The 25,315-nt window shown below is 39.6% G+C and overlaps 1 protein-coding gene across 1 annotated transcript in view; it reads right to left on the reverse strand.

Annotated features, from left to right (window-relative positions):
• LOC136863474 (uncharacterized) overlaps positions 1-22,990 on the reverse strand; it is a 338,595-nt gene extending 315,605 nt beyond the window's left edge. Inside the window, exons 1-3 of the mRNA XM_068225954.1 lie at positions 22,919-22,990; positions 22,097-22,792; positions 21,845-21,967 (exon numbers count right to left, since the gene is read on the reverse strand). Of these exons, the coding sequence (XP_068082055.1) occupies positions 21,845-21,967; positions 22,097-22,792; positions 22,919-22,990 (891 nt within the window). The remainder of the gene's footprint in view (positions 1-21,844; positions 21,968-22,096; positions 22,793-22,918) is intronic.
• Positions 22,991-25,315: the final 2,325 nt, after the last annotated feature.

Here is a 25,315-nt window from a genome sequence, read left to right on the forward strand (position 1 = left end):
GGCTAAGTGAACCTTTAGAAATGGAAATCTTGTTTCTTAAATTCTTCGACTTCCCAATTGGGAATTGAACCCACATCCTTCTGAGTGAACCAAGAATATCTTTACTGCCTTGGCTAGGCAGCCCCTTAATGTAGGTTATATAGTATGATAATATCTAAACAACAAAAGTGTTCAGTGAATGATTCGATGTTGAAGGAGTCTTTGTTTCTCCCTCATGGCATAAATTAGTCTCCTGCCATTTGTTTTTTTATATACCATAAAACCTTTAACATCAGGAATGGTGGGGAAGAAGTCTGTTGTAGAACACGCAGGAACAGAAGAGCATGAAAGTGCTTTGAGTCATCGAAGTGTTTACATGAAGCAAGTAAATAAGTAGGACCCTATATAAGTACCAGGAATTCAAAAATGTTCGTGCTGTATATTTCAGTGAGAAATAATGACTTGGCAATTTCTTGCAAATGCAGTTTATTCAGCAAAATAATCTCCTTCAGCTTAAACTACATGTTCCCAATGAGGTATCTATATATATAAAATAACATATCCTGATTGACTGACTGACTGACTGACTGACTGACTGACTGACTGACTGACTGACTGACTGACTGACTGACTGACTGACTGACTGACTGACTGACTGACTGACTGACTGATTCATCATCGCCAAGCCAAAACTACTGGACATAGAGAAATGACATTTTGGGGATACATTTATATTAGAGTGTAGGTGTTCACTAAGGGAGGATTTTTGGTAATTCCATTGATAAGGGGGTTAAAAGGGGGGTGAATTGTTTAAATGAGTATATCTCAAAAACTTAAAGGTTTACAGATGTAAAAATTGGTATTTGGAATCTCCTTTAAACATAAAGAAACACATATTTTTTGGTTTTTGGAAAATTCCATTAAGCAGGGTGAAAAAAAATTTAAAATGGGTTGAATACCTTTTATGAGGATACTTACATCTCAAAAACTGAAGATGGTACAGAAATGAAAATTGGTATTTGGAATCAATCTCCTTTAAAAATTAAGGAACATATGTTTTTTGGTTTTTGAAAATCCAATTAATTATGAATTACGAAATTTTGGGATACATTTATATTAGAGTGTAGGTGCTCACTAAGGGAGGATTTTTGGTAATTCCATCGATAAGGGGAGTGACAAAGGGGGTGAATTTTTCAAGTGACTATATCTAGAGTATATCTCAGAAATGTAGCATGTTACAGATGTGAAAACTGGTATTTGGAATCTCCTGTAAAAGTAAAGAAACATAGATAATTTGTTTTCAGAAAATCCACGTAATGGAACTGAAAAAGGGGATGAATTTTTAAAATGAGCATATGTAAAATATATCTAAAAAACTTAACATGTTACAGACATTAACATTGGCATTTTTGATCTCTTTTAATAATAAAGAAACATGCATCTTTTGTTTTCTGAGAAAATACTTAAGGGGGTTAGAAAGGACTAAAAAGCGGGTTGAATTATTGTTATTAGCATACTGATATTTAAAAAACTGAAGATGTTACAAACATGAAAATTGGTATTTGGAGTCTCCTTTGAAAATAAAGAAATAGATATTTTTTTGCTTTCAGAAAATCCACTTAAAGGGGGTGAAATAGCTGAATAATTATTTGACTTCTTTGTATGAGGATACTTATATCTCAAAATCTAAGATGTTCCATACATGAAAATTGGCATCTGGAATCTCCTTTAAAAATAAAGAAGCATGTATTCTTTTTTATTCCGGAAAATCCACTTAAGGGGGGGGGGGGGTGAAAGAATTCACAAAGTAGTTGAATTATTTGTATGAGGATACATATATCTAAAAATAATAATAATGTTCAGACATGAAAATTGGTATTTGGAATCTCCTTTAAACATAAAGAAACACTTTATTTCCAGAAATTTCACTTAAGGGAAAGGGTGAAGGAAGTGAATTCTGTTTATGAGCATAATTATATCTCGAAAACTGAAGATGTTACAGACATGAAAGTTGGTATATTGAATCTCTTTTAAAAATAAACACTATTTCTTTGTTTTTGGAAAGTCCATTTAAGGGAGAGCGGGGTGGAAAGAAGTGAAGAAGTTGAATTCTTTTCATGAGGAAACTTATATCTCAAAAAGTGAAGATGTTACAGACGTGAAAACTGGTATTTGGAATCTCCTTTAAAAACAAAGAAATGCATATATATATATTTTTTTTTTTCATAAAATCCATTTAAGATTCTGAAAAGAATTGAAAAAGCGGGTGAACTTTTAAAATGAGTACCACTATATCTGCAGTATATATAAATCTTAACATGTTACAGACATGAATCTTGGCATTTGAAAAGTCCTTTAAACGTACAGGATCATGTATTCTTTTGTTTTCAGAAAAGGCACTTCATGGGGGTGAAAAGAAGTGAAATAAGAGTTTGCTCGATTTGTTCTGGGTGATTTCCGACAAAAGAGTAGCGTTACAAAAATGTTGCAAAGTTTGGGCTGGGAAGAAATGGGAGAAAGAAGAAGAGCTGCTCGACTAAGAGGTATGTTCCGAGCTGTCAGCGGAGAGATGGCGTGGAATGACATTAGTAGACGAATAAGTATGAGTGGCGTTTATAAAAGTAGGAAAGATCACAATATGAAGATAAAGTTGGAATTCAGGAGGACAAACTGGGGCAAATATTCATGTATAGGAAGTTGAGTTAGGGATTGGAATAACTTACCAAGGAAGATGTTAAATAAATTTCCAATTTCTTTGAAATCATTTAGGAAAAGGCTAGGAAAACAACAGATAGGGAATCTGCCACCTGGACAACTGCCCTAAATGCAGATCAGTATTGATTGATTGAACTATATTTTATGAGGATACTTATATTGCAAAAACTGAAGATGTTACAGATGTGGAAATAGGTATTTGGAATCTTCTTTGAAAAAAAGAAACATTTTTTCCAACTTGAGAGAAGACTGTTTCTCACACGTACAGTTCTATGTCGCATGGTAATCTTAGCCCCAAAAGGCAATACCGCAAATGTGGTTTATGAAGAGGTTCTGGTGTAAATGAAACTCAATTTTTTGGTGAGTTTTAATACTTTAGGGATTTTCAGATAATGTCTTAGTAGAGTACAGAGGAATGATTACTTTTATCAAATTACGAAAGCCACATGAGCAAAGCTGCGGGTAAATGCTAGTCAGCTTATAAATTCCATATTTGTAAAAATTCTTGTCTCTAGAAGCAAATAATTGTCTTATGGCCTGCGTGACATCATCTCGGTTTTGGAACTTTTGCTCACGCAAATGGTTATCTATGGTCAAAACAAGGTAATAGATGGAGCGAAGTCCAGGGATAATACCAGTGCTGGTCCACCAAACACAGAGCAGTACCTACTGTTGATGAAAATTTGACTGGGGCCAAATGTAACAGAACCAGTGGATGGCCAATGATGTTTTCTTTTGCAGTTTTTGTATAACATGCATTTCTTATCACATGTCACTACCTGGTCCAGGAATGGGGCTTTCTTGTGGTGTGACAGCAATGAAGAGCAAATGGTGAGCTGCTGGAAGTTAGTTTCCTTGGTCAAAATGTAAGGAACCAATTTACTGATTTCCAAGTCTTCCCAAGGTGTGCAGATGCAATCGAAAGTTTCCTCCGACAAGCTAAACACTACAAGTAACAACTCTCATTATTGTTCCGTATTGAAGATGACGTTAGGCGTAGATATCAAGGATAATTAAATAAAAAACCACCTATTCAATACTTTCCACGTTTAATGTGGTTATTATCTACATGATTTTATGTAGACTCATTTGGTCAGGTACATGTTTCACCCATTATTTTGGGCATCTTCAGCCTGTAAACAACCTTTAGGTCAAGGTTTGGGACCTTTTTAACTAATATAAACATACTAATATATACACTATATACAACATATACATTATATACAAAATATACAAACATAAGTCAATACAGTAAAGTTTTTTGGTCCTAATCTATTTAATATGGAAAATGTCCAAAACTAAAATGGATCTTCTTTTCGGTGAAGAGGATTGCAACATAAACCCCGATTTGCAATCCTCTTCACCGAAAAGAAGATCCATTTTAGTTTTGGACATTTTCCATATTAAATAGATTAGGACCAAAAAACTTTACTGTATTGACTTATGTTTGTATATTTTGTATATAATGTATATGTTGTATATAGTGTATATATTAGTATGTTTATATTAGTTAAAAAGGTCCCAAACCTTGACCTAAAGGTTGTTTACAGGCTGAAGATGCCCAAAATAATGGGTGAAACATGTACCTGACCAAATGAGTCTACATAAAATCATGTAGATAATAACCACATTAAACGTGGAAAGTATTGAATAGGTGGTTTTTTATTTAATTATCCTTGATATCTACGCCTAAGCTAAACACTTGTGCAAGTTCCTTGCAAGTTTGATGTGGATCATGCTCGATGTTTTCCTTCAGCAGGGCTTCATCAATAGTGGATGGATGTCCAGCTCGAGGCTTGTACAAGGGGCTCTAATACCGATGTAAATCGACTGAACCACTTTCGCACTGTGCCCTCACTCACTGACGCCTCTTCAAACATGGACCACATCTTTCGAGCAGCTTCTTCAGCATTGCTGTCCAATTTCAACTCAAAGTAAACACGGCCATAAAACATCCTTTGACACTGACATATTCACTTCAGGATTATAGTTCCTACAGAACTGTTTTCGATATGACCATCATGCCTCACAACTCTGCACTGACTGACAGTTGACGGCAATGTCAACAACTGACATCATCCACACAGGATTGCCGACACCTGCCATTCAAATTTCACATTTTTTCCCAGCGGCACAAACAATTATGGATACTTGGTAGAATGAATGTTTTTAGTATGTAAGTAGGACAGTATTTTCATCCTTCAAAATGTATGTAAAACTATGTAGCCAAATGGAAAACTAACATACAGCACAAAAATTAGTTTTTGCTTGTGTTTATGTCTGTCCATGGAAACTGAAAAAATTCGGGGTAACTTATTATAGACTTTGTGCCTTTCAGCATTCAGCCTACAAGCCTCTCTGAATTAACTAACCATCTCCACAATACTCCATTTGAAACTAGATCTGTGACCTCATTTAGGTCCACACCTCTTACCTTTAAATCATAATAAACTGAGTCTAAATATCATAGCTTTGGACTTCCTCTATTTTCTTTCACCCTCCAAGGCAAGGTTCTTTTACTTTCCAAAGTAACATATCCTCCTCCATTTGTCTCACATGACGCCATCACTGAACGCTGGTTCATACATACATACATACATACATACATACATACATACATACATACATACATACATACATACATACATACATATCCATCAAGCTCATTCATTGCATGGTCTTTATCTTGGGGACAATGACCTAGCTGTTAGGCCCCTTTAAACATCATCATCATCATCATCATCATCAGTCATTCAGAGTATCTTCCTATCATAGTTCCTAACTGTTTGTTCCAGCAATCATTCTCGCTACTTTCATGTCTGTTACTTCTAACTTATGAATAAGATATCCCGAGTCCACTCAACTTTCACTCCCATACAGCAAATTCGGTCTGCAAACAGACTGGTGTAAAGAGAGTTTCATCCGGTATCTCAGTTCTTTCTTACAGGATAACGTTGATCAAAATTGCAAGATCACTGCTTTAGCTTTGCTGCAGATTGATTCACTGTCGCTTACTATACTGCCTTCTAGGTAGAATACACATCCTAAATACTTGAAATGATCTACTTATTCCAGTTTTGTATTCCTAACCTGACATTCAGTCCTCTTAGGTTTCTCCCCTAATGACATGTACATGTACGTTTTCAGATGCCCAGATATTAGATTGCAGGCTTTCAGCACTGTCCAGAGGCGTCATGTTAGGGTCTTCAGGGCCTGCCATGAAGATGGCCCGGGCCTTCACGGGACCCCACAGACTCCTAGCAAAAAATAAATAAATATATACCTAGCCTAACGTCACCCTGCACAGAAATGGTCAGAAGATCAGACCACGACGAAATAGTTTGTTTTTTCAATTTGTACGTAGAGGAATTGCCATGTGCTTGCATGTAGCCGCTTTTGTTATAATTGTCTTTAGTGTAAGCAATGCTTACCCTTGCCATCTCTAGCAACACAGCGACAAGCTTCTCACAAAAACCTACACTAAATTTTCAAAAATACACTAATGTTCATAAAAACCAGAACACCTTGAAAGACTAGAGATAGGAAGTTCATATTCACAGGACATATGCAATAGTATGTTGTGAAGAAATGATTAGTATTTGAACCATGTCGGCCCTCAGACTCAAGGTCCACATCGATATCTCGGCGCAACACCACCGAATGGTAAAATGTGCCTGCGGCTCTCGTTGTCGCTATAAACCGAAGGTAATGGATCAGTATGACTTGAGCAAACATGCAGGATGCCTCAAAAATGTATGCAAGTGACAACCATACCATCAAATGAGCGAGTTTGAACGAGGGCGCATTATTGGCATGAGAGAACGTGATGCATCCATCTGGGAAATTGCTGCTCGTGTGGGACGAAGTGTGTCGGCAGTGCAATGGGTGTGTACAGAATGATTCACTGAAGGCCGTAGAACACGACGAGATGTGTATGTTTGTACCACCCAAAGCACCCCCCGAGAAGATCGACACCTCATCCGAATGGCATTGCAGGACAGATCTGTGTCCTCCTCGGTTCTGGCACAACAGTAGAACAGTGTAACACATCATACACTATCAGGAGTGACAGTCCATCGCCATCTATTATGTTCTGGGTTACCGGTACGCTGTCCACTTCTCTGCTTACCTTTGACTAATGTGCATAAACATGCTAGACTGCAATGGTGTATGGTGTGACATCACTGGGGACAGGAAAGGCAGCAGATAGTGATTTTGGATGAATCCAGGTTCTGTTTGTTTGAAAATGATGGCCCTATTTTGGTTCACCGCAGACAGGGGAAAAGACATAACAATGACTGCATTCACACAAGACATACAGCGCCAGCTCAAGGCTGGCCTTGTGGTGTGGGGTGGTATTGGGTACAACCACAAATCACAGTTGGTGCATGTCAGGGCACTGTGACCAGTTTGACCTATGTGAATGACATCCTGCGAACCGTATCCATACCCTTTCTGTATGAAACCCCAAACGCCATATTTCAGCAGGAAAATGCTCAACCACATGTTGCTGCACGAACACGTGCCTTCTTGTTATCACAGGATGTCAGACTGTTGCCCTGGCCTGCCCAATCACTGGACTTGTTGCTAATCGAAAATGTGTTGGATATGGTGAAACGACAGGTGCGGCGCTGTGACCCAATGCCAACTACCAAAGATGCAGTGTGGAACCAGGTGATTACAGCATAGATGGCTACACCCCATGATGCCATTCTCACCTTATTCAAGACGATGCCATCACGCATGGAACAAGTTATCATTGCCCACGGAGGACCTAGTGCCTGCTAGGCAACAGGAAACATGCTGAACCTAGGTAACTGAATTGCTAATCGTTTCTGCAGAACATACTAATGAATATGCCCTGTGCATATGAACTTCCTATCTCTAGTCTTTCAAGGTGTTCTGCTCTTTATGAACATGAGTGTAGTTATAGCAATGAAAATTGATACTAAAATTTCATATTTTAGTTTGAAAATGACACATGCTTGATGGGTAGTGTTCCTGAGATTGTACTGTGCACAAATTTTGCTTATCATTATTTAACTTTTTTCACACATTTATTCAACAACAATGTATAATTCCAACAATAACTTGGTGTAGAGATAATCAGTCAACTCAGTCTCGAACAAGCTCTCTTTGCATGAAGTTGTACTTGCACTTATCATATGTGTGGTTTGATACTTTTTTCAAAGTATAGTTGGACAGTTTATGATTTAATTTAATTTTGACCAGGAGAGTTGGCCATGCGGTTAGGGACACGCGGCTTTTAGCTTGCATCCGGGAGATAGTGGGTTTGAATCTCACAGTCGGCAGCCGTGAAGATGGTTTTCCGTGGTTTCCCATTTTCATACCATACAAATGCTGGGGCTGTACCTTAATTAAGGCCATGGCTGCTTCCTTCCAATTTCTAGGCCTTTCCTAACCCATCGTCGCCATAAGACTTATCTGTGTCAGTGCGATGTAAAGCCACTAGCAAAAAAAAAAATTTTGTTCGTATACTTTTCTGGGTTTTTAATTGAATAAAATTTTATAACTTAGACTTCAATATTGGTTACAGAGTATAGTTCTGTAGTTACTGAAAAATGAAACCAATTTTAAGTACGAATATCGAAGTGGTGTACTGTTGACAGTTCAGCAGCTTAGTGCTTAAACCACGGAAGCAGACAAATAAATACTATTATAACATTATCTTTTAATTATCTTACAATAATGAATAATCCATTTGTTCATATAATTTGACAACATATTGAATTAGTTCTATTTGCTTTAATTATATTTATATTAGTTATTCATGGGTTTTACATTTTATTTAAGCAGGCCCGAATGTTTATTAGGTGGGCCCTTATTACACTATTTACGCCCCTGGTACTGTTTGATATTAAGTCCAGTCACTGGCAGAAGCTGAACTGCTTGCTAAATTTCCACCCGCCGGAAAAACTCCCTGCCATTTTATACCTTTCACTAAATGATTCATGTTGTAACGGTTCAAATCCCGTTACAAGGTGATATCTGTACTTTTATTATTATTATTATTATTATTATTATTATTATTATTATTATTATTATTATTATTATTATTATTATTATTATTATTATTGTATCATTAATATTATTATTATGTCCGTACTATTATTATTTTATCTGTGAGATTACTATTATTGTACACTGACTGACAGAGCAAATGCAACACCAAGAAGGAGTGGTTCGAAAGGGATGAAAGTTGGGGAAAAAACAGAGACGGCACGGATGAATAATTGATGTTTATTTCAAACCGATATGCAGGTTACACAATGCGCACGGCATCGACTCAGTAGGATGTAGGACCACCGCAAGCAGCGATGCACGCAGAAACACGTCGAGGTACAGAGTCAATAAGAGTGCGGATGGTGTCCTGAGGGATGGTTCTCCATTCTCTGTCAACCATTTGCCACAGTTGGTCGTCCGTACGAGGCTGGGGCAGAGTTTGCAAACGGCGTCCAATGAGATCCTACACGTGTTCGATTGGTGAGAGATCCGGAGAGTACGCTGGCCACGGAAGCATCTGTACACCTCGTAGAGCCTATTGGGAGATGCGAGCAGTGTGTGGGCGGGCATTATCCTGCTGAAACAGAGCATTGGGCAGCCCCTGAAGGTACGGGAGTGCCACCGGCCGCAGCACATGCTGCACGTAGCGGTGGGCATTTAACGTGCCTTGAATACGCACTAGAGGTGACGTGGAATCATATGCAATAGCGCCCCAAACCATGATGCCGCGTTGTCTAGCGGTAGGGCGCTCCACAGTTACTGCCGGATTTGACCTTTCTCCACGCCGACGCCACACTCGTCTGCGGTGACTATCACTGACAGAACAGAAGCGTGACTCATCGGAGAACACGACGTTCCGCCATTCCCTCATCCAAGTCGCTCCAGCCCGGCACCATGCCAGGCGTGCATGTCTATGCTGTGGAGTCAATGGTAGTCTTCTGAGCGGACGCCGGGAGTGCAGGCCTCCTTCAACCAATTGACGGGAAATTGTTCTGGTCGATATTGGAACAGCCAGGGTGTCTTGCACATGCTGAAGAATGGCGGTTGACGTGGCGTGCGGGGCTGCCACCGCTTGGCGGCGGATGCGCCGATCCTCGTGTGCTGACGTCACTCGGGCTGCGCCTGGACCCCTCGCACGTGCCACATGTCCCTGCGCCAACCATCTTCGCCACAGGCGCTGCACCGTGGACACATCCCTATGGGTATCGGCTGCGATTTGACGAAGCGACCAACCTGCCCTTCTCAGCCCGATCACCATACCCCTCGTAAAGTCGTCTGTCTGCTGGAAATGCCTCCGTTGATGGCGGCCTGGCATTCTTAGCTATACACGTGTCCTGTGGCACACGACAACACGTTCTACAATGACTTTCGGCTGAGAAATCACGGTACGAAGTGGGCCATTCGCCAACGCCGTGTCCCATTTATCGTTCGCTACGTGCGCAGCACAGCGGCACATTTCACATCATGAGCATACCTCAGTGACGTCAGTCTACCCTGCAATTGGCATAAAGTTCTGACCACTCCTTCTTGGTGTTGCATTTGCTCTGTCAGTCAGTGTATTATCATTCTTATTCAATTCAATTCTGCAATGCTTGTCGCTTGCATGATTGTAGTTAACTGTATGCATATATATATGTGTGTGTAGATTAACACTAAAGACATGTACAATGAGAATTGTTATATATCAGATGTTGGATGTGACATTGTTACATTGTGCAACACTGCTGGCATCTCTGTCATGTCATTGCTACGTCATGGCTACGTCATCGTGAGCATTTGGCGAGGTACTCATGGTCTTTGAAATACTTAGGGAGCTCCGGGCTATTTCACCATTGTATGTAATATCTGTCGCGAGGTGGGAGTCGATAATAGTTATTTTTGGAGATTACGTAGGTGTGTCAATGTAACGCCTATATCTCAGGTGGCTGCATATTGTAGCGTCAGTCATTATTCAATTGGATGCAGAGGCCCAAGTCGGTCAGTCAACGAGAGTCAACGAGTGTGAACGAGATGGAGAAGACTCAATGAGCCATTAGTTGTTGGTTATTGAGAGAGTGAGGCCAAAGTTGGTCGGTCACTTAGTTGAAGATACGGACGGGAAGGCTTACAACGAAGTCATACAAGGATAGACCTGCAATGAGGTCATACAGTGCAGACTTACCAATAAGTCATATAATATGGAGAAAAAGCAGTCACAAGAATGCATCACCAAGTTAGGCGTGACACATCTACAGTAAACACCAGATCTTAGGAATATGCCGTAATTACACTCAAAGTGTTGAAGGCACAGTCAAGTGAAACAGTGAGGGATATATTTAGTATAAATTGTTAAATGTCTGGTCAAGAAGAATTCAAATTCATGCCTAGTTTCTTTCAGTTGCAATGTCATAATTTCATATTCTCATCTGTTTTAATCACAGCAGTTCTCACTATTTTATTGAAATTATTTAAAGATTATATTTTGTTCTATCAAATGAATTCATAGTATTATTTCAATGACAGTAAAATATCTTAACCTCAAATTTAATGGGGAAACCGAACGCCAATCTCCTTTTCCCAGAACTTATAATGAATGGTATGTTGTCAAAAGTAAGCTTATTACCCCACACCCTAGAGATAGTCAAGATTCTCATTCTATTATTGCTGCACTGAGTGGTAGCTGGCGCCCTTCAAATAACGTATGTGTAAGTAAGCAGGTAAGAAGTAAGTGTGAGTACAAGGTTCGACGATTGTGTATCTTATTTAATGAATATTAATTTTCAGATTTTCCATTTTAATGCAGATATTTCATATTTTTCAATTTAAATGCAGTTTTATATGTTTCAAAAGATAGTAAAGGAGTTAGGAATGCCTCAATGTAAACTATGAAGAACAATAAAATAGAGTTAGGAATGAATGTGGGAGTAAGGGGAAACTGAAGGAACTTGTCAGGAAATTGATTTTAGAAAATAAGTCAGCTAGGGATATCATTGCTGGGCTGAGAGGCTCAGACGGTTGAGGCGCTGGTTTTCTTACCCCAACTTGGCAGGTTCGATCCTGGCTCAGTCCGGTGGTATTTGAAGGTGCTCAGAGACATCAGCCTCGTGTTGGTAGATTTACTGGCACGTAAAAGAACTCCTGCGGGACAAAATTTCGGCTCATTGGCATTTCCGAAAATTGAAAAAGTTGTTAGTGGGACGTAAAGCTAATGACATTATTATTATTATTATTATTATTATTATTATTATTATTATTAGGGATATCATTGGCACTTCCTCCTCAAGGATAGCTGTAAATCACACCCCTCTCCTCTCTTGGACTATCGCCCTATTTGGGATGACCTTGCCTTATAGGCTGTGAATAGAAAGAAATATTCTTTAGACATGGCTTGATGATTTGTACTGAAATGTTGTTGCTCTGGGTTGGCATCTTGCTATTAGATCACGCTGCTGCAAAGATTTATTTCAAGGGTTTAAAATGACTTTCTTTCCACGAAGATTTCAATCAGTCTTCGTAATTCAACTGGTAATTATGCCAATACCTGAATGAACATTCTACAAGTAATCATGAAGATGTTTCTCCATAATGGTACAGATGAAGGTGAATTATTCAAAGTCAGGTAGTCATGAAAATGAAAATAGGAGTGTTAGTATCAAAAGATGATGATTTCCATCTTCATTAAAAAGCCGGTTCTGAAAGTTGCATACAGGTCTCGGAAATTCTGCAAGTATGAGTATGTCGATACTAGATCAATTTTTTTGATAAGGGGAAGAAGTGCTTTATTTTTTGTACCTTCTTAACCATTGTCTTTGTTTTGGGTATGTACAAGTCAGTTGTTTATATAGTCAAAGTCACTTGAAATCAGGAAGTATTACAATTTGAGATGCATGATTACCTATATTTTTTCTGTAATTTGCAGGAACTTCAAAGGTGACAGGACATGGAGAGAGAGGGACACATTAGGCATATCTGTGGGTTTGGAGGACAGACACACACAATTTCAGTTGGTACTTCCCGTATGCAATACTGTAATTTAGATTTGTCTATTACACTTACTACATTGGACTGGGGCGTCACAGTGCAGAACCACCAATATAATTCAGCATGAGCTAACACTGTCATAAACCACAGTCATACACATCAGGAACAGGAAGTATTATGTTACGATGACCCGATCACAACCAGGGAGTACATACATACTGCATCATGGATACTAGAACATATTAGTTGGGACACTGACATCTCCATATTCATGTTTGAGTAAGAAATAAGCCACATATGATAAAAGAAAATGTTTAGCCACCATTGACACTAACATCACCATATCAATATTTGTATGACAAGTCGATAACATGGTGCCGCTCAGAGAAAATCATGATCAAATGCTGTAGTCTATCTGTAGTATTCGGTAGGACACTTGCATGTAAAGCCCCTTTTTGAGACTGAAAAAAGCAGGACATTTTTCCATCCTGTTCAGTGGGACTTTTCATGTTAAAAGTGGGACTTTCCTTGGTAAAACAGGATGAATGGGAACCCTACATTAGAATATACAAAGACTGGGGCAAAAGTCATGGTAACTATTTCTTTTCCTTGTAGATATGTGAACGGACCACAAATGTATGTGTGTGGAAGTTCTGCAGGCATAGTGTGTATGCAGAACAACAGATGGCTCTGTGATAGCTGGTAGTAGCGCAGCAAGGGCTGTGAAATCAGTCAGTTGGTGAGGGTCGTGCGAGATGGAAGTAACCCGTGTTGAGCAGCGTGCTTACATCAAAATAGCCATTCTCCGAGGGAGAAATGCAATGTAATGTCACAGTGAATTAGTGGAAGTCCTTGGGAATAATGCCCTACCATACCATGCAGTAGCACGGTGGGTAGGAAAGTTTCAGCAAGAATGTGTGTCAACCAGTGATGAGCAACGTTCAGGACGACCTGTCAGTGTGCGGACTGACGTGGCACGTACCATCATTGAGCAGCTCCTGGATGAAGATAGACGATGGACGCTACTGGAGTTAGAGAGGGCAAGTGGCATCGAGAAATGCACCGTCCACAGGATATTGTGTAATGGGCTGCAACTGCACAAAATCGCATCGCGGTGGGTACCGCATGCACTGATGGAATTTCAAAGGTGGGTGCGCTATGCAATATACTCCGACCACCTTGCACGCTGGCAACAGAACGGCAATCAATTCTTGTCACGAATAATTGCCATCGATGAATTTTGGGCCAGGGCATACGAACCAGAACTGAAACATCAGTCCGCGGAGTGGCAACATGCTGGATCACCAAGGAGGCAGAAGGTCCGTCAGAATCCTCCCAAGTCAAATTGATGGTGATCGTCGCGTATAACGTCAGGGGTGTCATTGTTTGCCACTTTGTTCCACATGGCAGAACAGTGACCGCACAGTATTACAGGGACTTCCTGGTGCGACAGGTATGACGTGGCGTTCGGGAGAAACGTCCAGATCTTGTGGACAGTGCTATAATCCTGCATGACAATGCAAAACAGCATGAAGCAGAGTGTGTACGGCAGCTACTGCGACGTTGGGGATGGGAAGAATTGGAGCACCCACCGCACTCTCCCAACATTTCGCCCTGTGACTTTGATTTCATTCGAAAGATTAAGGAACCACTACATGGTAGGCGGTTTGCAACACGAGAGGACATTGCTAATGCTGTGCGCCAACAGGTGACCCGATTCACACATGGTGCGGCAAATGCTGAGACAGATGGTATTCAGCGCCTCCCACACCATTGGCAGCGTGTGATGTCAGTAGCAGGGGACTACTTTGAGGGTCTTTAGGCCCAGGTTTGTCATGTCAACTTTATGTGTACTGTGTTGTCATTCTTTTGCACCGGGAAGGCCATATTGCCCTGTATAATACCGTAATAAAATAGTGTGTTACGATATTTCAGTGCTACTCATTGTCCACACATGTACTTAACACCTTGTCCTTTCATCTGTATATGTCACATTTTCTATCCGGACTGGTATCTTCAAGAAAAAAATAGTTGCCAGGACTTTTGCCCCAACCCTCGTAAATTGTTCTACAGTGAACTTTAAAGTAAAAAATACTGTTGAATCCAATCAGTTTTGTTGAAATGTTATAACTAATTTCAAACATATTCATTTATGAAAATATATTTTTTGTTGACATGGTATTGTACAGGCTTTTGGGCTTATGCTGTGTCAAGAAAATAAGGGGAAATTCTTTGCGTTTCCCAGAGAACTGTGCTCTGCGTCATCAGAAGAAAATCTCGACTGTCCATGAGAAAGGCTTCTTAAACAACGACTTTTTGAAATGTAGATGTTATAACAGAAGTGGAAATGGTACGTTCATTTGTCACCAGATGGCTCTCCGGACGTGGCACAGCGCTAGCATTCGAAGCAGAAGCTGACCGATCGTCTCAACCAGCCAGACGAATCAGCAATAGCTGAGCACGCTGTATTGTCGGGTCATGATGTCATGTTCCAAGATGCTCGGGTTCTTACCCACATTAGACACTACAGGTCCAGGATTATACGGGAAGCTGTGGAAATACGTAGAAATCCTAACAATTACAACAGGGACACTGGCTATCAATTAAGTAATACCTGGTTGCTAACCATTAAGGATTTACATAGGTAGTTCCCTTCCCTGTCCCTTCACTATTGTTATTTCGTCTCGGTGTTTTCCAAATTCGTACGTTCCTCATCGCCAGATGTTTCATTCCTGGCTTGTGTCAATGTAATACACCTGTCAATGTCCTATGTTACGTACACATGTTATGTGACCCTCATAGACTGATTCTGATGGTTTGGTCAGCTTCCGCTTCGAACGCTAGTGCTGTGCCACGTCCAGGGAGTCATCTGGTGACGAATGAACGTACCATTTCCACTTCTATTATAGCGTCTAAATTTCAAAAAGTCATTGTTTAAGAAGCCTTTCTCGTGGACAGTCGAGATTTTCTTCTGATGACGCAGAGCACAGTTCTCTGCGAAACGTAAAGAATTTCACCTTATTTCCTTGACATGGCATAAGCCCAAAAGCCTATACAGTATCATGTCTATAAGTACGGGCCATGAAAGCATCAATGGCAACGATCCTCTTTGTTTTTCCTGAAAAATCCATTTTCATTGTTTTACAGATGCTGTGAACAAATTTAACTTTGGCCAGTGGCGGCTCGTGGATATCAGCAGTGGGGGGCGCACCTTAGTTTCATAATTCCACAAATATCTCAAGTTCTTCAAAACATGTTATCAAGATACACAATTCGAACACTATACGGTGCAATGCATACGCAATAGTTTTTATTATTATTATTATTATTATTATTATTATTATTATTATTATTATTATTATTATTATTATTATTATTATTATATGCCTTTACTGGCAGGACCTAGTGTTTACAGTGCACTATGTCTTCTGGTATGGGCTAGAGCAATTTTGTTACTTTCATTGATCTGTCTCTGTCTTATCCTTGGCTTTGACAATATGAAAGTGACTGAGGTATGAGCGATGCTAGTAATTCCATTCCTTCTGCAGCCAGTCCCTGCTATGAATGGTGTGAAAATGTTGCTCATAGGGTCGGTTGGTGCGTGCATTTCAGCGGGCTTCGCAGACTGATATGTAACAGCAACTTCTGGCTCAGTGAGGAAAGCAACGGGAAACTACCTCACTCCTCATTTCCCTAGTATGCCTCTTCAGTGATGCCTAGGCCATCTATGACAGCTGATGGCAGAGCTGTTGAGGATCCAACCAGCCTTAGGGCTGAAGAATGAACATACATAATAATAATAATAATAATAATAATAATAATAATAATAATAATATTTGCCTGTTCTTGTCCACCATCGAGTTATGTTTACGAATAGTTTCATTGTAGTGATCACTTACACAAGACACGACATTGACTTCACCAAGCATTTCAAAGTCCATGGTACTATTGATATCACCCCTGTGGTGATCCATTTATCTCCTTTCCTAGAACGGGAGAATAGCGGGCAAGGAAAGCAGTAAAAGGTTTCTGAGATATCACTTCCACATATCCGCGAGTTCTTGTTATATACGTCAGGAGAACTAATTTGTCTTTGGAAAGCCCTATTTTCATTTTTCTTTGTCTCCGGTTTTTTCAACAAGAAGTCTGGTGTCGGCCTAAAACACTCCTTCAGTTCGACTTTCTTCTCGGTAGAAAGAGAAGAAAACGTTAGTTCTTTAATATGTTCGACGGTAATCATACTGTACGAAGTGCATACATAACACTACGCCTACATATAAATCACAACCTTTCTCCTAATTTCACCTTGTCACAATCACATCACGGTCATTCACCAATACAAAGTTAAACATCGCGCTCTCCAGTGAGTATGGCCAACATGAATCAAGTGCGAGAAGCCAGTAGTTACAGTCGTTACTCGTTTCGTTAGTTAATAATCCTAAAAATTACAAGACTATTTTAAATGTATACCGGCACATTTAACTCAGGTAAGTGCCTCAGTAAAATAGTTCCTAGTTTTAGGAGAGAAATGGCATAAACTGACCCCTGTTAAAAAGAAATCAGATCACCAATGTTTCGGGTAGGTTGGCTGCAACGATGGGCCGCGGCAGAAACGCGCCGGAATCTCCGTAGAACAGCACATCTCTACTGCGCCTCTGATTGGCTCCTTCAAGGCCAGTCAAGCGAGACTCGGGAGTATTTGGTCCGCTGTGAGAGAGCGCCCGCCTGCGTAGGGCCAGCAGCGCATCGCGCCGCAGCACAGTACAACTCGCGCCCTTGATAATAATCTTATAGTAAAATATTTCCCTTGTTAACATTTAAGATTAAAATTCCCGAATTTAATGGAACCCCGTGGGGGGCGCGCGCCTTAGCGCCTCCCAAACGAGCCGCCACTGACTTTGGCAATCATGCCATTTGATACCATACGAACAGCACTTCAAAGTTTTTTCATTTGCTATATCATTAAAAATGAAGACAGACTTAAAAGATAGTCAAAAAGAGACACAAGTCAAGCAACGTAGGTTAGTTTGGAAGGAAGAAAAAAGTGATTTATTTTTCTGCTCTTGGTTTTACATCACACAGGGAGTTCTGATGGTGATGATGAGATAGGCCAAGGAAGAATTGTGTCACAATGACACAATCACAACCAGGGAGTACATACATACTGCATCATGGACACCAGAACATATTAGTTGGGAAGGAAGCATCTGTGGCCTTCATTTGACTGGTATAAACAGGGAAGCCATGGAAAACCATATTTATGGCTGTCAACAGTGAGGTTCCAATCCAGCATCTCCCGAATGCAAGCTAACAACTACATGGCCCATACTGCTCAGCCAACTCAGTCTGTAAGAAAAGGAGGCTGATTTAGTCACCTTAGATCTGAATTTAGGGCTGTCACCCAGGGGGCAGATTCCCTGTCATTTGTATACCTAGTTATTTCTCAAATGAGTTCAAAGAATGCATATTGAATTTTCACGACCGCATTGTAATCGGCGACTTAAACGCACTCTACAGTGTAATGGCAGTAGTGCGTGACCTGTAGCTTAGATCCTTTCCAACAGAACAAAGATGGCCTAGGTCACCATAGCTCAATTGGTAGAACAACTGACGCGAAATCGGGTGTTTGTGGGTTCGGATCCCACTGGTGTCCAGTTGGCCATTTTTGTTCTGTACTTAACATCTCTTCAACACATACTAAATGTACGTAACACGACCTAATAGGTTGAAAGTCAGTTTTGATTACAATGCGGTCGTGAAAATTCAATATTCATTGACTTGGCCCTCAACAGGCAACTTAAAAGCAATCTACAGAGTGATGGCGGTAGTGCCAGACCTGTAGTTTAGATCCATTCCAACAGAACAAAGATGGCCTAGGCCACCATAGATCAATTGGTAGAGCAACCAGTGGTGTATGCAGGGATCAGGACATGGGCTATCACTAGACTTAGGTTACCCCTTTTCGATGGTTGGTTTAGTGAATGTCAAGCCTTAAGTGTTTTGATCTGCAGCCAACAGCCAACGGAGAAACCTGCTGTGTTGTCAAGGCTGCTTCACAAGCTACTGCTCTGGCCTCTGCTACAGCCAATGCTCAACCCCTTATTAGTGGAGATGGTAGCCTAAGGTTTAGCAAATTAAAGTCCGGCTTCGTGGCTAAATTGATAGAATGCTTGCCTTTGGTCCGATGGCCCCGGTTCAGTTTTCAAAATCAACCCCTACATACTGTTAATTCCCCTGGCTTTGGGACTGGGTTTTTATGACGTCTTTGCCATTCATTTTATCCTCATTAGGTCACACCAAGCCTGTACAGATGACATGCACCATTATTATTATTATTATTATTATTATTATTATTATTATTATTATTATTATTATTATTATTATTATTATTATTATTATTATCCATTCTATCCATTTTACATCGTTCACTGGTTAACTAGCTTCTCGGGAGGTCAGTGGTGGTGTCCGATCCATGATCACGGGTTCGATTCCAACCAACAAAAGAGAACACTAAAGCTGAAAGATTGCGTTTCATTTTAGCAGATCTACCAATAAAAAGAAAACTATATTGCTCCCTTAACAGCAGTCCTGCAGTGTCTTCCTACAAGGATGTAGAAATGAATGGGAATTAAATACCAGCACTCTGTTATCTATATAATTTATGAGGTGAGGAATTACATACGATGAGTAACGCATAGTTGATAGTTAGCAGTGGCGATCTGACGGACCGAAGCCTAGCACACCTATCCTCTGCCTGGCCCACTCCTATCCAATATACACCAGCAAGCCGCCTGCGCAAGTCGAGGGGAGAGGGACGAGAGTCTGGGCTGCAATACCAGTCTCCGATGCCTTGCTCTCGGAAGTATGTGCGACGTTTTTCTAACTGCTTTCAAGTTTTGTAAATGGAACAATGTGTCAGATGCTTACATTATAATGTGCTTTAGATTTCCATCATTCTCTACTGAAGTTTCGGCTTCACTGATAGCCTTGGTAGCCCTCAGTATACGCCACTGAGAGCAACCAAGGCGAAATCGGGAGGTTGTGGGTTCGGATCCCACTGGTGTCTGGTTGGCCATTTTTTTTTGTTCTGTACTTAACATCTCTTCAATACGTACTAAATGTACGTAACACGACCTAATACGTTGAAAGTCGGTTTTGATTACAATGCAGTCGTGAAAATTCAATATTCATTGACTTGGCCCTCAACGGGTGCCTTAAACCCACTCTACAGATTGATGGCGGTAGTGCCAGACCTGTAGTTTAGATCCTTTCCAACAGAACAAAGATGGCCTAGGCCACCATAGCTCAATTGGTAGAGCAACCAACACAAAATCGGGAGGTTGTGGGTTCAGATCCTACTGATGTCTGGTTAGCCATTTTTATTCTGTACTTAGTATCTCTTCAACATGTACTAAATGTACGTAACACGACCTAATAGGTTGAAAGTCAGTTTTGAGTTCAAAGAAGTAAGAAATTTATTGGTAGAATATTCCAATGTGTAATTCCACTTCATATAAAAAATGAAATATACTTATACCAGGTGAATCACAAAAATCTACCATCAGGTGTATTCTGTAAACAGATGTGCAATGGATGTACTGTTTTCATAGAATGGAAGTACCATACATCTGGGCTCTCAGATGCTGTCTACAGTATTCCACAGGAAGGAAATTAGTATTCTCATAAACCTCTCTTTGTGTTCAATATTAATAAACAGGAGAATATAAGAACAGTCAGTGGTACTAGTCGCTAATATTCCATGTAACAGTGTACCATGTAAAACATGGACTCAAGATAGAAGACAAAGCTCTGGGTAAAAGGTAAACCACAATATTGCACTGTGTGGAGGGACTGAATGAATATTATTCCTTAGGTGACTGAATTTAGCCTTGTAAGGGAAGAAATGCAAAATATTGGATGAATTTTATACAAGTTGCTTTATGTCGCACCAAGACAGATAAGTCTTATGGCGGTGATGGGATAGGAAAGGGCTAGGAGTGGGAAAGGAGTGGCCGTGGCCTTAATTAAGGTACAGCCCAAGCAATTTTCTGGTGTGAAAATGGGAAAGCACAGAAAACCATCTTCGGGGCTGCCGATAGTGGGGTTCGAACACAGTATCTCCTGAATGCAAGCTCACAGCTGTGTGCCCCTAACCGCATTAATTTTATATGGATGCAACGGAGCCAATAATGCTAGCTGCAAATAAGGGTCGGGTGGGTACTCGATTAATTTATAGATACTTGTAAACTTAATGTTTCAAGCTGAATAGTATGAGTATCATACATATAGCGTATTTAGAGGAATGTCATATTCATAAAAACTTCTGAACTTTCTAAAAAGAAAGAAGAAATAATTGCTATTTCATAGATGCTATTCCATACAAAATACTCTTCTCATATGAAGAGTTGGTCCTGATCACTACATCAAATAAGTTTTGCTTGAAATTTTGTTCTGAAAGAAAACAAAAGTTGTTTAAGAATAAATCTTATTGAAACAGGAAGCATGTAAATATTATACCTACATTCTTCTTGACCAGGCCATGTCTTAGTGACCAAAATGACATTTCAGCATTATTATCTCTCCAACCTTGAGGGATATTCCATAATTCTATATGCATTATACATTTTCTGCTTTATAAATGTATATTTTTCTTGACAGAATTTTAGATACTGTAATCAAATTTAGATTTGTCTGAGAGGGAGTTTCTGAATTAAAGAATAAATATTGTATTGTTAACTGTCATTCATTAAGTTTTCAGTATACAGTCCTTATTAATCTTACCACTTCATCAATTTATTCCAGAGTTACCTGAGTTTCTCATTCCGCATTCAATCTTCATTATATTTTCAAGAAGAGCATTTCTACTGAATTAAAAAAAATGTAATCTCAGTCAAAGTCTTCTATCTTGGCAATGAAGATGTGAAGGCCTGATGCAACTGAAATTATTAACCATCCTTTAAATATGCAATACCAGGTTCTGCAATTAAGTATGGATTTAAATATTATTTTCTTTAGAAAATTCTTGCAACAAAATGGTAATGACTACAGAGGAATGGGTCTGGAAAAAAACCTCTTTTCTATTTTTAATGATTTTATGTACAAGCGATATGATTTTTATCTACTGATGGCAAGGACCCTAGCTGGGTAAACGGGTGGGAGGGTTTACCTGGAAGCGTTGCATCAGCTCCTGTTCAGCTCGTTCAAGCGATGGGGACACATCCAGGATTGGAGACAAATCCACCACCGGTGACCAATCAGCAGGCTCAGTACGCGGTGCTCGGGACTTGTACTGTGGGAAAGATGATTAACTGGCTAGGAGCCGCGGAGCTTTACTGGCTGCTCCGTAACGCTACTCAGCGAGCAAGCAGGCAGAGCAAGCTCCAAAACATGCAAAAGATAATATAAATTACCCACTAACCTGAAGCTCATTTAACTTGGGTTTATTTTTTTGTGCGTTTGTTTGTTGTTGCTGTTGAAGTAATTGCAGCTGTTTTTGTAAGGTTTCTTGTTGCTCCTGCTGTTGTAATAATTGTCTTTGCTGCTGTAATTGTTGCTGGTGTTGTATTTGCTGCTGATGTTGCAACAGCTGTTGCTGCTGCTGTATTTGCTGTTGCAGATGTTGGTGCTGTTGCTGGGCCTGCTGTTGTGCTGCAGTCTGGATGACTGGCTGAGATGTTTGTTGTTGTGGTTGTTGCGTCACTTGTTGCTGTGAAAGCTGTTGCTGCTGATGTTGCAATTGCTGCTGTTGTTGCTGAATTTGTTGTTGTAACTGTTGTTGCTGCTGCTGCTGTTGCAACTGTTGCTGATGCTGTTGATGTATTTGTTGTTGTAGTTGCTGTTGTTGGTGTTGCTGTTGTAGTTGCTGTTGGTGTTGTTGCTGCTGCTGCAACTCCTGTTGTTGCTTTTGTTGTAGCATTTTTTGTTGCTGTTGAAGTTGCTGTTGTTGAAGTTGTTGCTGTTGTTGCTGCTGATGTTGTTGCTGCTGCTGCTGATGTTGTTGTTGCTGCTGCTGTTGTTGCTGATGCTGTTGATGCTGCTGCTGTGCTGTAGTACTCTGTTTCATTTCATTCTTAAAGAATCCTGATATACCAAATTCCGAACTCGAATCCATGAACTGTAACATTTTGAAAAAATTACAGCTTTTATAGTCTATGTTGATGAGTAATCATATTGATTATCCTCAGATGACAAGCATATTGGAAGATTACTGTATTTTCATGGGAGAACTGAAGGGACTAACCTGTGACCCTGTTGTAGATGACGTTACTGGAGTGCTGATGTCCATACCCACGTATCCATTGAGTACGCCCATGTCCCCACTAAGCCTATAATATTACAATATAGGCTATTAATTTACTGCCAAGCAATTAGAAAAGAAGGTAAACATTAACAGTTATGTGAAAACATTATTACACTCAATCCTATAAATCCTATGTAAGTTACAAGATTGTGAGCAAATGCAAAATGTCCTCCATAGCATTGTGAGATGGACAGCAGACAATGGTATAATAATAAATGGGGTTAAAAGTCAGGTTGTGAGTTTCACTAATAGGAAAAGTCCTCTCAGTTTTAATTACTGTATTGATGGGGTGAAAGTTCCTTGTGGGGATCATTGTAAGTACCTAGGTGTTAATGTAAGGAAAGATCTTCATTGGGATAATCACATAAATGGGATTATAAATAAAGGGTACATGTTTATGAGGGTTTTTAAGGGTTGTAGTAAGGATGTAAAGGAGAGGGCATATAAATCTATGGTAAGACCCCAACTCAAGTATGGTTCCACTGTATGTGACCCTCACCAGGATTACCTGATTCGAGAACTGGCAAAAAATCCTAAGAAAAGCAGTTCGATTTGTTCTGGGTGATTTCTGACAAAAGAGTAGAGTCACAAAAATGTTGCAAAGTTTGGGATGGGAAGACTTGGGGAGAAAGGAGACAAAGTGTTTGAATAAGTGGTATGTTTTGAGCTCTCAGCATGGAATGACATTAGTGGATGAATAAGTTTGAGTTTTTTTTAAAAGTAGGAAAGATGAAGTGAAGGTAAAATTGGATTCAAGAGGACAAATTGCAGCAAACATTTGTTTATAGAAAGAGAAGTTTGGGATTGGGATAATGTAACAAGGGAAATTTAAATAATTTTCCAAATTCTTTATTTATTATACAAGGAAAATAAGGAAATTAAAAAGAAAATGTAGAATAGTAAACAGGAAAATCAAAGAGGGTAGGGAGAACAGAGAAACTAGGAAACAGCTAATGAGGGAACTGAATAGAGTGAAAAAGGAAGCAAAAGAGAAATATATGAATGGCATACTTCAAGAGGGTAATGACCACAAAGGGAAATGGAAAAAGATGTATTCGTATATTAGGAATCAAAAAGGAAAAGGAATCCAAATTCCTACAATGGTGGGAGAAGGGGGTGAACACTATTCAACAGATCCTGAGAAAGCAAATCTATTTAGTAGGGAATTCGGAGATTCAGTAGAAGATTGTCAGGAGTTGGAAACAGTAACAGAAGATGGAGAGGGAGAGACACCTAGGGAAACAAGCTGCTTCTCATTCACAAATGAAGATATTTTCAGAGAAATCCAACTGCTTCAGCAAGGAAAAGCAGCAGGAAGTGATCAAATTACTGAGGAGGTATTAAAGACAATGGGGTGGTACATAGTGCCTTATTTAAAATTTCTCTTTGACTATGTCATAAATAATAGTGTAATACCAAAAGAATGGAAGGAATCTATAATAATACCAATTTATAAAGGAAAGGGTGATAAAAGGAAACCAGAGAACTACAGACCAATCAGCCTGACCAGTATAGTTTGTAAAATACTGGAGAGTTTAATAGCAAAGTACATCAGAGGGATATGTGATGATAAAAATTGGTTTATGAGGAACCAGTATGGATTTAGAAAGACATTTTCTTGTGAGGCACAACTGGTGGGATTTCAGCAGGACATATCAGATCAGTTGGATTCAGGAGGCCAGTTAGATTGCATAGCCATAGATCTTTCCAAAGCCTTCGATAGAGTGGAACATGGAATATTATTAAAGAAATTGGAGGGAATAGGGTTGGACGTAAGGGTTATACGTTGGATAAGAACATTTCTAAATTCGAGGGTTCAGAAAGTCAAAGTAGGAAATAATATATCACAGGAAGAGAAAGTTTGGAAGGGAATCGCACAGGGTAGTATAATTGGTCCGTTACTTTTCTTAATATACGCAAATGATTTAGGGAACAATATAACATCGAAAATAAGATTGTATGCAGATGACATAATTGTTTATAGGGAAATAAATAACATTGAGGATTGTTCAGAATTACAAAGGGACCTTGAAAGTATCCAACAGTGGGTTGAAGAAAATAATATGAAGGTTAATGGAGGCAAATCAACTGTTACAACATTTACAAACAGGAGCTTTAAAACTGAATTTGAATATACTTTGGATGAGGTAGTTATCCCAAAAGATGGCAAGTGCAAATACTTAGGTGTGAGATTTGAAGGTAATTTGCACTGGAAGGGTCATGTTGATGACATTATTGGGAAAGCATACAGATCGTTACATGTTATAATTAGGCTACTTAAAGGATGCAACAAAGAATTAAAAGAAAAAAGTTACTTAAGTATGGTTCGTCCATTAT

This window comes from Anabrus simplex, chromosome 2 (genome assembly GCF_040414725.1).
Source record: "Anabrus simplex isolate iqAnaSimp1 chromosome 2, ASM4041472v1, whole genome shotgun sequence".
NCBI classification, from domain to species: domain Eukaryota; kingdom Metazoa; phylum Arthropoda; class Insecta; order Orthoptera; family Tettigoniidae; genus Anabrus; species Anabrus simplex.